Source organism: Podarcis filfolensis (assembly GCF_964270895.1).
Source record: "Podarcis filfolensis genome assembly, chromosome: 2".
Taxonomy (NCBI): Eukaryota; Metazoa; Chordata; class Lepidosauria; order Squamata; family Lacertidae; genus Podarcis; species Podarcis filfolensis.
In genome coordinates this window covers 6,214,942-6,227,081 of record NC_139605.1, presented here as the reverse complement: position 1 = coordinate 6,227,081, position 12,140 = coordinate 6,214,942, and the positions used below count along the sequence as shown (strand labels likewise).

The window sequence follows — 12,140 nt, the reverse complement described above, 5'->3', positions numbered from 1 at the left end:
GTCACATCCTGCCCCGCCTCCTTCTAAAGATGCTTTGATTATTATTATTATTTGCAGGTCCCCCCAGATGCTGCCCAGATGGTCTCTACCTCCTGCCCTCTACATCCAGGGATCCGGTGAGTCCAAAGTGCATTTGGGGGGATGCACTGGGGCGCTGATGGAGGAGACTCCCAAGGCAGAAAAAATTGGGAAGCGGGCACTGGAAGAAGAGCCAGAGAGGGCAAGGGAGACAAAAGGCAGGCAGGTTGGAAATGGAAGTGCCTTAGCTGGGTTGGTCGAGCAGAAAGTCCCGAGGTTCAGCCCCCAACAAATCCAGGTAGGGCTGTCTGAAACTCTGGAGGGCAGCTGCCAGCCCGTGTGGGCAACGCCAAGCTGGGTAGATCAGTGGTTTGCCTCCGATGCAGGGCAGGTGGCCAGGCTGCTCCGAATAAAGCATTTTCCTGTGTTCCTGTTTAAGTGGAGGGCTGTAGCACAGTGCTAAACTGTGGTGGTAAACTTTTTTTTAAAAAAAAAAATCTTCATTGAGAATTCAAAAAGTACACTATTATATGTGCGCTAAACACGGTGAGACGTAAATAAAAGAGAGAGAAAAGAAGAAGAGAAACAGAAGGGAAAACAAAGGGGGGAGAGGGAAAACCCCCAAAACTGTATACTTTACAAAGTTATTATTGTACTTCACCAGATCTTAACCTATGACAGTATTTGTAAGAATGGATTCCAAATGTCATTGCATTTGTCTATGGCAAGTCTGTGTTTGTATGCAGGTTGTTCATATGCTGCGAGTTTGTATAAGTCTTCAATCCAATTGTAGAAGGGAGCCACATTTTTATTTTCCAATTCATCAGTATCAGTCTTTTTGCTGTGGTCAGGGCAGGGAGAGTCCACTTGTATTGTCCTTTGTAAAGTTCCACGCGCTGGGTATGTAATTCAAGAAGGTGTGTCCGCCCTTATATAGACATTTTAAATTGCCCGCCTTGGAGTCCAAGAGCACCCCAGACACATCATACCTACATCACAGAAAGGGGTGTGTTGTTGTTTAGTCGTGTCCGACTCTTCGTGACCCCACGGAGCAGAGCACGCCAGGGGTGTAGCTCAAGAGAAATCTGAGTGCATTGTTTATCTCCTGTCATTGTTTTTCTCCTGTCTGGCAGGTTACCTGTTAATGCTTACTTGATTGGATACCCTGGGGAGCCTGGCCAGTCTTTTGTAATGATAAATACTTAGTTCCTGAGCCAGGTCACAGGCTCACCCTATTCATACACAGACATACCCTTAAGAGAGGATTTGTGAATGAAAAGACAATGGGGAGGCTTTTCCATTTTCCTTTGACCTCGCAGAGAAAACATTTGGTCAGTCTGGGAGCCAAAATGGTTCCGGGACTGCTTTCCTGTGCTGCTTCAGACATGTGGTTTTTATATTTATGTATGTGTTTGCTTGGTACATTTATGAACATTTATTATATATACGGCGGTACCACTGGTTACGTACTTAATTCGTTCCGGAGGTCCGTTGTTAACCTGAAACTGTTCTTAACCTGAAGCACCACTTTAGCTAATGGGGCCTCCCACTGCTGCCGCGCGATTTCTGTTTCCATCCTGAAGCAAAGTTCTTAACCCAAGGTACTATTTCCGGGTTAGTGGAGTCTGTAACCTGAAGCATATGTAACCTGAAGTGTATGTAACCCGAGGTACCACTGTATAAGACCTTAATTTATTTATTTCAGTTGTTTGCAGGAAGAAGCCTCATTCTCAACGCTGACCGGCTGATGCTTTCTGACTTCTGGGAAGAGCTGTGTGTGTGTGTGTGCAACTGTTGTGCTGCAAAAAGTCTGGCCTATCTTTGCTCAGTTTGTCCCCCTTCCCCCCAAATCCCATGGTTAGGAGGAAGATGGTGGCTGGTCGATGAGGCTTTTCGAGCCCTACTGGGGGTCCTAGTAGAAGCGTGGCCTGAAGATGGAAGGGAGAGACACGGATGCCCCCAAAACAGGAAGAGCCCCCCAAAATGTCAAGACTGTGAGCAGCAGGGGGTTCTGGGGAAGGGTGGTGCAGAAGGAGCTGGTCAGGGGCACCCACAGCCCACATGCTGAGTGCCAACGCTTCAGGGGGGTCAGCTACTGGGATGACCAGGGACCCCGAGAGGTTTGCAGCCGACTCCACCACCTTTGCCGTCAGTGGCTGAAGCCAGAACTTCACACAAAATCTCAGATCCTGGACCTGGTGATCCTGGAGCAGTTCCTGGCTGTCCTCCCCCCGGAGATGGCGAAATGGGTCAGGGAATGTGGAGCAGAGACCAGTTCCCAGGCGGTGGCGCTGGCCGAAGGTTTCCTCCTGAGCCAGGCAGAGGAGAAGAAGCAGGCGGAGGAGCAGGTGAGAGCGAGTTTTGTCCTGGTGCTTCCAAGCTGCTCAGAATGTCCAGTTTTCGTAAGGGGCAAGATTAGACACAAACCAATTTAAAATAAAAATAAAATCAAGACTCCTTGTGCTCTGCTCTGCTCCCCCTTTCTTCCTGCCCAGGGCAGCCTCTGCCCTCTGCCTACCCCTCAGAGCCATGAGAAAATCCCCTGTGTTACAACATGAAACAATCTGATCAGCAAAAGGCAACACGTGGGCTGATAATGTTTTGGCAGTATTTATGAAACACTACCAGTTGTTTCCGAATTCATAAACAGCAACAAACAGCAAGAAGTGTAGTAGGCTGATTTTGAGTGAGAGCAGATCCACAATCACTTTACGTACCTTTGGGGACTTTTAACTTGCTGATGAAGAAATATTGTTGAAGCAGTTCATTACCCTGGAAGAACTGTTCTGTTTGCTGTTTGTTGCTGCTGTGCAACAAACCACCTGGCTCCAGTTCATTCTTAACCAATATAGATATAAACTGCGGAAAGGCTTTCTGCCTCAACTTCAGTGTTTCTTTGTGGTTACCCACCATTCTAAGAATTCCTGTTGATGGAATATTTATTTGACTTCTATTAGTTTCTATTAGTTTGTGACTTCTTGCACGTATTATATGGCTTTTGTTTATGAATCAAGAAACAGTTGACAGTTACAGGTAGGTAGCTGTGTTGGTCTGCCATAGTCGAAACAAAATTAAAAAAACAAAATTCTGAAGAAGTGTGCATGCACAGGAAAGCTCATACCAATAACAAATTTAGTTGATTTCTAAGGTCCTCCTGCCAACCTAGCAGTTCGAAAGCACGTCAAAGTGCAAGTAAATAAATAGGTACTGCTCTGGCGGGAAGGTAAACTGTGTTTCCGTGCGCTGCTCTGGTTCACCAGAAGCGGCTTAGTCATGCTGGCCACATGACCCGGAAGCTGTACGCTGGCTCCCTCGGCCAATAAAGCGAGATGAGCGCCGCAACCCCAGAGTCAGCCACGACTGGACCTAATGGTCAGGGGTCCCTTTACCCTTTACCTTTAAGGTGCTACGGGAAGAAACAATTGATAGTGTTCCATAAATATTGCCAATACAGTGGTACCTCGGGTTACAGACGCTTCAGGTTACAGACTCCGCTAACCCAGAAATAGTACTTTGGGTTAAGAACTTTGCTTCAGGATGAGAACAGAAATCGTGCTCTGGCGGTGCAGCAGCAGCAGGAGGCCCCATTAGCTAAAGTGGTGCTTCAGGTTAAGAACAGTTTCAGGTTAAGTACAGTCCTCCGGAACGAATTAAGTTCTTAACCTGAGGTACCACTGTACATTATTAGCCCATGTGTTGCCTTTTGTTGATCAGATTGCCCCTCGGAGCTGGCATCACGTGGAGCTGGTCCTCAGTGGCGTAGCCTCTCCTCCTCCTCCTTGTCCGCTCTCCAGCGACTGCTCCAAGGAGGCTGGCAGCAGAGGCCACAGAGAGGTGATGGGATGCTTGCCGCTTGGGACAAGCGCCCGCTCATTCTCCTCCCTGAGCTTGGAGGCAGCGGCACTGGCGGGGGAATAGGGACATTCCAAGATCAAATCCGGACACGGGATGGATTTCATAATCCTGGGACTGTCCCTGTAAAATCAGGGCACTTGGAGGGATGAGAAAGCACCCAAGGAGGGGCGTGGCCTGGGGAGAAGTGGGGGGCGTGTCCTGTAGAGAAAGTGGGGGCGTGGCCTGGAGAGAATGTGGGGAGGGGGCGTGTCCTGCAGAGAAGACTGGGGAGGGGCGTGGCTTGTTGAAGAGTCTCACTGGGATTCACGGGATTCATGCCAGTTCCCTCACCCTTAGATTCTCACTCACCCTTATCTTATGGGTTTCTCGCTGCTGTTTTACGCAAAGGGCCTGTTGGGAGAAGTCGCTGCTGAGTTCCCCAAGGCAGAGGAGACATCGCCAGAGGATGCCACGCGGAGGCTGTTGTTCAGGTGGATCGTGCAGGAGGGCGATGGAGGGGCTGCCACGCCAGGTGAGGGCAGGAGCAGATATTGGCCCCCTCTGCTGGCTGGGCTCAAAATCCCCCCAGGGCTGGTTTCGTTCCCCTTTATCACTACGTGAGGGACACTTCTCCAACGTCTCCCCTTAGAAACGTGTTAATGGCTAGGAAAGCACCGAAAAGCGGTGGTGGAGGGTTCGAATCCTGCCCTGAAGCCTATCTCCACGACAGTCTTTGCCAAACTGGGGCTCTCTGGATGTAGTTGGACAACTCCCATCATCTGTGTTGCTGTAAGGAGTGGATTCACAAAAGCCAACCCTTATGGGTCGATATCCCTTTGCCCACCCCCACCCCCACCCCCCAAAAAAAATATTTGAGGGGGCTGGGCCCCCCTCAAGTTGCCGGGCATTGCCGTTCAAATGGTGTGTGATCTCTGCTTCTTGTGATTGATTATGGGAGCACAGCTTACCTGCCCCCATCCCCAATGTTTTATTAAAGTTGGCACGCCCGAGTGGAATTTGCATGCTTCATCCTAGTGGAAACTTAAAAAGCAGTTGCACTGTAAATCTGCTTTGACAGCCAGCAGCATAGCTAGCCGCTCGGGTGCCCACTGCAGCGTCCTGTAGCCGGGGGTGAGGACAGCTGCCCATGGGGGCGGGGCAAGCTGTTCAAGGGGGTGGGGCAAGCCAAGGCAGGGAGTGGTGCATGGAGCCTCTCTTAAGCCTCCCCCTCAGCTGTAGGGCGGCTGAGGTGGTGGGCAGACACAAGCTCCGCGCTGCTCAAAAAAGCAGCACAGAGCTTGCAGGCAGTCTGCCCACTGCCACCCCCTCAGGTGAGACTCAGAAGAAGAGTTTGGATGTGATATCCCGCCTTCCACTCCCTTTAAGGAGTCTCAAAGCGGCCAACATTCTCCTTTCCCTTCCTCCCCCACAACAAACACTCTGTGAGGTGAGTGGGGCTGAGAGACTTCAAAGAAGTGTGACTGGCCCAAGGTCACCCAGCAGCTGCATGTGGAGGAGCGAGGAATCGAACCGGGTTCACCAGATTACGAGTCCACCGCTCTTAACCACGACACCACACTGGCTCTCACTGCAGGCCCTGCAGTGTGGCTCTCTGCCTCACTTAGCTACCAGTGGCGTAGGAAGGGGGGTGCGGTGGGTGCAAGAGTTATTTTTTTTTTTAAAAATGTCGTGAGCCCAATTTGTATTTATTTAATTTAAAAACACATATTTTTGCCATTTTGTCACCCGCCTCAGTGATGACACCTGCGGCGGCCCACACCCAACACCCCCCCTTCCTTCGTCACTGTCCACAGCAGTGTGATGTGTCAAAACTGAATTGTGCCCAAGAAACAAAACGTTTCAGCCAGCTAGCCCTGGGGATTATCTAATGCTTATTTCCCCTAAATTGATTTTTGAATTTATTGTTATTCATGTTTTTATACTGTATTTTATGCTGCTTTTATAATTAAGTGTTTTAAATTTGTTGGTAGCCACCCTGAGCCTGGTTTTTGAACCGGGAAGGGCGGGGTATAAATAAAATTTTATTATTATTATTATTATCGTTTTGCAAGTCACCGACATGCATAAACGCTTAGCAAGGATTTCAACCACATTTGTGTGAATTGCAGGTGGTGGAATGTCGCCGGGAATGGCTACAGAATCGTCTACTTTCTGTGGTGGATCGGATGCGGCCTCTTTGCAGCTGGATCCGGTAAAGGATGGATCGCTGGACAGATCAGATCGACTGGCTCCATCCCCTCCCCCTCCCCTGCAGGCTGAAGAGAATCTGCCTCTTTCCCTTTGCTTGTGTCAAAGCGCCACATGGGGGAAATCCTGTGTAGGCCCCACCATGGAGGCGGGATGATAGAATCATAGAGTTGGAAGAGATCAACTAGTCCAACCCCCTGAAGAGGAGCTGTTTTTGATCGTCTCCTTTCCCTTCCAGGTTCCGGTGACGTTTGAGGAGGTGGCTGTGTATTTCACTGAGGAGGAATGGGCCCTGCTGGATCCGGGCCAAAGAGCCCTGCAATGGGAAGTCATGGTGGAGAATTATGGGAATCTGGCCTCTCTGGGTAAAGCTCCTTCTTTCCCTTCGGTTGATGAAGTCAATTTTGAAAGCCTTGATAGATAGATAGCTTCCTTGGACTCAAGCCTAGGTCCTTTGCGAACCTGCCAAGAGAAATCCCATCGCGGAGCACTTTTGTGTATGGAACGGATGGAGAATCTGAAGCTCAGGGGCCAAATCTGGTCCTCCAAGCCTCTCTATCTGGCCCCCTCTTTCTCTAGGCCACGAGGCCTTCTCATGACACCCACAAAACACCTGACCCCCCCTGCCCCTCACTTGGTCCTTAGGTGCTAAAAGCAGGTCCCTTTTTCTTTGAAAAGTACAGTGGTACCTCGGGTTACAGGCGCTTCATGTTACAGACACTACTAACCCAGAAATAGTACCTCGGGTTAAGAACTTTGCTTCAGGATGAGAACAGAAATTGTGCAGCGGCAGCAGGAGGCCCCATTAGCTAAAGTGGGACCTCAGATTAAGAACAGTTTCAGGTTAAGAACGGACCTCCAGAACGAATTAAGTTCTTAACCCGAGGTACCACTGTACATTCAACTGGAAGAGGAAATCAGAAGTACGACGCTCTGCCCCACTTCCTTTCGGAGCTCTATGTGCTTTTCGAGGCTCAGGTCAGTTTCATTGGATCCGAGTTTTACCACATCATTTGGGAAGGTGAAGCATGTGCGCCCACACTCTCTTGGTTTCTCCCTTTCCTGGGGGAAGTGAGAGAAAAGTGGCAGGAGGGATTGGAGCCCAGAGCACTCATTCAGAAATCCAAATGGGCCTTAAAAGGCTGGCAACCCCTGGTTTAGGTGGGTGATGAGCCACACTTTGTTTCTGTGGAATCAGGGCCACTACAGCGCACTCATTTAATGCCGGTAAGCCAAGGTTATTCAGCACATGGTTGGATCCACCTGCCGTTTTGTCTTTCACAACAGCAGATAATTGGGTTCGGCTCCTAGTTTGATGAACCATTTCTCCATCAGGAGAAATGTTTCTGAGCACAATTCAAAGTGTTGGTGCTGACCTTTAAAGCCCTAAACGGCCTCAGCCCAGTAGACCTGAAGGAGCGTCTCCACCCCCATCGTTCTGCCCGGACACTGAGGCCCAGCTCTGAGGGCCTTCTGGCGGTTCCCTCGCTGCGAGAAGCCAAGTTACAGGGAACCAGGCAGAGGGCCTTCTTGGTGGTGCACCCACCCTGTGGAAGGCCCTCCCATCAGATGTCAAGGAGATAAACAACTATCTGACTTTTAGAAGACATCTGAAGGCAGCCCTGTTTAGAGAAGATTTTAATGTTTGATGTTTTAATTGTGTTTTTAATATTCTGTTGTGAGCTGCCCAGAGTGGCTGGGGAAACACAGCCAGATAGGCGGGGTATAAATAATAAATTATTATTATTATTATTATTATTATTATTATTATTATTACCCTACCAGTGTTCTCCTTCTAATCCAGCAGATGATGCCTGGGTGAGCCGGAACGAGGAAAAGCCTCATGGAGCATCCTTTAAAAGGGCCCGATGTACAGAGGGGGAGGTACATAGAAGGACAACAGAGAGCAATGCAAAAGAGATAAGGAGGAACAAATCTTCTGCTTTTGAAGGGACGTTTTCCCCTGAAATAACAATTCAAGGGGAAATGTGCCGTGCGAAAACGTCATTTCCGGAGGCTGACTTTGACGAGGCAGAAACCCAAGAAGAAAGGAGTGAAGGCAAGAAAAAGATTGAGTGTGAGGTGTGTGGGAAAAGCATTAGTAAATCGCACCTTAACGAACACAAACGAACCCACACAGGGGAAAAACCATTTCAATGCTCGGAGTGCGGGAAGAGCTTCAGTCGGCGGGAACACCTTACTTCTCATCAGAGAACCCACACAGAGGAGAAGCCTTACACGTGCTTGCAGTGTGGGAAAAATTTCAAACACAGGAAAAACATGACATCCCATCAAATTATACACAGTAGGGGGCTAACTTGCAACTCCTCGGAGTGTGGAAATTGCCTCAGTCCCAGCCTTACTTTGCAGCACCACGCTGTGGAGAAACCATTTAGATGTTCAGAGTGTGGTAAGAGCTTCAGTCGGAGCACAGACCTGAGGTCACATCAGAGAATCCACACAGGGGAGAAACCGTACTCGTGTTCACTGTGTGGAAAGAGCTTTACCCACAGCCGGAGCCTGAGCTCCCATAAAGTCACGCACACAGAGGAAAGACCGTTTGAGTGCTCGGAGTGTGGCAAGAGCTTCAGTCGGAACACCAGCCTTACTATTCACCAGAGAATCCACACAGGGGAGAAACCGTATACGTGTTCCCTGTGCGGGAAGAGTTTCAGTCACCGAAGAAGCCATGCTATTCACCTAAAAGTGCATGCAGGGGAGAAACCTTTTACATGCTCAGACTGTGGGAAAAGCTTCATCGGGATTTCATACCTCAAGACACATCAGAGAATCCACACTGGGGAGAAGCCGTATACGTGCCCCGTGTGTGGGAAGAACTTCCGGTGGAGCACACACTTCAAAGAGCACAAAAAAATCCACGTGGAGGAGACTCTGGCGAATCCTATAAATGCCTGGATTGTGGAGAAAACTCCTAGGAGAGCACAGATGGTTGTGTCAGGGGATTCACTCCCAGGAGAAAGGAGATATACATAGACTAGTGCTTTTCTGCCCAACTAAACTATACTGTCTGACAGATAATTCACAACAGGAGAAAGGATGGGAGTGAGAAAATAGATGCTCAAACTGTGGCAGAAACTCCATCAGCGTGTCGAACAGCTTCCGAGGCACATTTGTCCGTTTTCTCAATGGAATTTGCTGACCTCCTCGGTTGTCGAACGTTTCAGAAGTCGAACGGTCTTCCGGAATGGATTACGTTCGACAACCGAGGTACCACTGTATATTGTAAGATGATACCTTACAAATAGGGCTGGGCGATATCCGGTTTTCAACGCTGCAATATATCACTGGCTAAACATTGCGATATACTGTTATATCACAATGTCTGAAATAAGGATAGGGCTCGGTAGATGCATTGGCTGGCTTCACGGTTTTATCCACGTTGTCATTTTTGTATGGCGTACAAACACACATCATGATTCGCGATATATTGCCAGGTCAAAAATTATGAAACTGATACCACGTATGGGCTTCAAACCAGTTTTGGACGATACATAGATATATTGCCCAGCCCTGCTTACAAGAAAGAAATATCTTAGAAGGGCCGTGTAGTCCTGCGATTGTATAGAGGACATACAAATGAGACCTTCAATAAATGTTACAGTGCGGAGTCCTGTTTAGGGCACTCAATTCCATTCCAGGTTTTCCAGGTTTTTCTCTCCACCTACTGGTCAGTATTCTGTGCCTGCTAAGCACGCTTCAGTGAGATGGGGGGCAGATTCCTCTTGTTTTCTAACCTTTTTATACTTCTGGAAATCTTGGGGTCCTCCTGAGACCGCCGATACCTCCTTGGTATGGTTTTTGGTTACTTCTCAGGTTCCCTAGAGAGACTGTGTTTCCTAGTGCCTGCATGAGTCTGTGCCACTGAAGGGTCGTAGCTCATCTGCTTGGTGTTCAGAAGGTCCCAGCTTCTCCAGGGAGGGCTGTTGGTGAGATCCTGGAACCCTGGAGAGTCCCTGTAGTCAATACTGAGCTAGATAGTCAGTATAAGGCAGTTTATGAACTTCTATAACTAGCTTCTGGATTGGAATAACTCAAGATGCTTGCATGATGCTTCCATGATTTAACCAGCACTGGAGATAAGGGAGCATATGCGCCAAATTTAATTTCCTTAATGGCACAGCTACCGAATCATGGTTGGAAGGGATCCCGAGGGTCATCTAGTCCAACCCCCTGCAATGCAGGAATAAACTCTACTGTTTTCAGGGGCCACCGACATTTGAGGCCTCTGGACTGTCATGAGTGTTGCTGGCGTCCTCTCTGCTTCTCCCTTCCCAGGATCAGCCTCCTGCCCCAAAGAAACAGGAAGAGAGCATGTGTGGACGCAAACTTCACTTTTGCCTGGGATCGGCGCCAAAACAAAAGGAAACTGATCCAGTAGAATGAATCTGAGCCTTGAGAATCATAAGAGAGTCTGGACAGGACGTGGGAAAGAGTGTCACTCTTCCAAATTCCTCTTTAAAAAAAGATAACCACCTTCGTCACTTTATGACTAAGGAGGCTGTGAAAGGGCGCTCAGATTTTTGGTTGCCATGGCGCCCACAAGTGTTATGTTGGCGACCCCTGGCTCAGTCCACCCCCCCCCCAATTTTAAACTTCTTAGTGCATCAGTTTGCCTCTTTGCCAGGAGTGTTTTTTGTGACTGGTGAAAACGTTAGAATTTGGCTGGGGAGCCATGTGACATGCTCAGAAGTGTAATTATTGCTTAGAAGTTTATTACGACGCCAATACTTAGTATTCTATTAACTAATCTTTTGGGGTCCTATCTATACACCCCAAAGGGACAAGTTTTGCTTGTTAACCTGAGAGGCTCTCCGCAGGGGGACTCTATACCTCTTCTCTGTCACGCTGATCTGCTGGATGTTTATGACGTACTTTCATTCTTTTTTTCCTCCCCCTTTAGCTTGGCAGACGTGTACCATTTTTTAAAAAAGAAACCCTGGGTTGTCTGTCCGCTCTGATTCTTTTGTGTCCTTCATTTAAGTGGGGAATATTAAGTATTGTGTTGTGCCTCTATCTCTTTCCTGTTGTTTGCAGTGTTCTGTTATAGTTTTGTTGGTTGTATCAATAAAGCCATTTTAAATAGATTTCATGTCGTCATCGCTGGTGATTCAAATGAATGACATTATTTTTATACTTATATCCTGATCTTTTCTTGGACTGGAACTCAAGGTGGCCTACACACATTAAAACAACACAGATAAAATACAGAATGTTCAAAGCATATACAATAGTTTAAAAGGAATTAAACTTCAATAGAATTGAAACAATATAAAAATTCCACGCATGACCATGCGGGAATGCTGGAGCTGGGAGTCCAGCCATATATTTGAAGGACTGAGAAGTTTTGTACTAAAAGCAGAGGAAGGATCTGGTCCTTATTCATACAACCATAGAATAGTCTTCTTTTGCGATCACTCGTAGCCGAGTAAGATTGTCTTCCATGAACACAATCTTAACAGTGTATCTGTAAGTGACTGTGGAGGCCAATTCTGGATCCACACGTCCTTCCACAGTGGGGACATAGGTTTCCGGACGGAAATTGATCCCAGTGAGGGTTTGCCAAGTGTGCCTTCCTTTCGTCCTGAGTTCGAGCTTCTTCAAAGCCTATGACACCTTTGGTAAAGGCTGTTCTCCAGTTGGAGCCCTCGCAGGCCAGTGTTGCTCAATTGTCAGTGTTTATACTACATTTTTAAAGATTTGCCTTGAGAGAGTCTTTGAACCTCTTTTGTTGACCACCAGCATGACACTTTCCATTTTTAAGTTTGGAATAGAGTAGGTGCTTTGGAAGATGATAATCAGGCATCCGCGCAACATGACCAGTTCAACAAAGTTGACGCTGAAGAATCATTGCTTCGACACGGGTGCACTGACATTATTTCGCCTGTCTTCCCAAGTGGTATGTAAAAAATTTTGGAAACACAGTTGATTAAATCTTTCAAGGAGCTGGAGATTGTAAGTGGCCCATGTTTCACAAGTGTACCGTAAAGTTGGTAGTACAATAGTAAACAAGCATTTCGGTTCCCCTGCAAATGTCCCGGTCCTCAAACCCTCTGCACTTT

At 47.9% G+C, this 12,140-nt stretch overlaps 1 protein-coding gene across 4 annotated transcripts; it reads left to right on the top strand.

Annotated features, from left to right (window-relative positions):
* On the top strand, nt 1–11,165 carry LOC310756690 (zinc finger protein 197-like). Of its 4 annotated transcripts, none has more exons than XM_083601276.1 (6): nt 1–116; nt 1,734–2,366; nt 4,261–4,384; nt 5,982–6,064; nt 6,299–6,425; nt 7,868–11,165. In XM_083601276.1, exons 2-6 carry the CDS (start codon nt 1,953–1,955, stop codon nt 9,052–9,054), a joined length of 1,935 nt encoding a protein of 644 aa, XP_083457402.1. In that variant the 5' UTR covers nt 1–116; nt 1,734–1,952; the 3' UTR covers nt 9,055–11,165. The 4 variants fall into 4 exon arrangements, with proteins under 4 accessions (XP_083457402.1, XP_083457399.1, XP_083457401.1 ...); XM_083601273.1 differs by having other exon boundaries at nt 7,865–11,165; XM_083601275.1 differs by having other exon boundaries at nt 4–116; nt 1,881–2,366; nt 7,865–11,165.
* Nucleotides 11,166–12,140: the final 975 nt, after the last annotated feature.

Excerpts from the sequence above, each read along its gene's own strand:
- LOC310756690 (XM_083601273.1), top strand. The coding sequence starts at position 1,953 with ATGGAAGGGAGAGACACGGATGCCCCCAAAACAGGAAGAGCCCCCCAA. Across the intron at positions 2,367-4,260 it reads AGAAGCAGGCGGAGGAGCAG|GGCCTGTTGGGAGAAGTCGC; the intron begins GTGAGAGCGAGT and ends TTTTACGCAAAG. Across the intron at positions 6,426-7,864 it reads TGGGAATCTGGCCTCTCTGG|CAGATGATGCCTGGGTGAGC; the intron begins GTAAAGCTCCTT and ends CTTCTAATCCAG.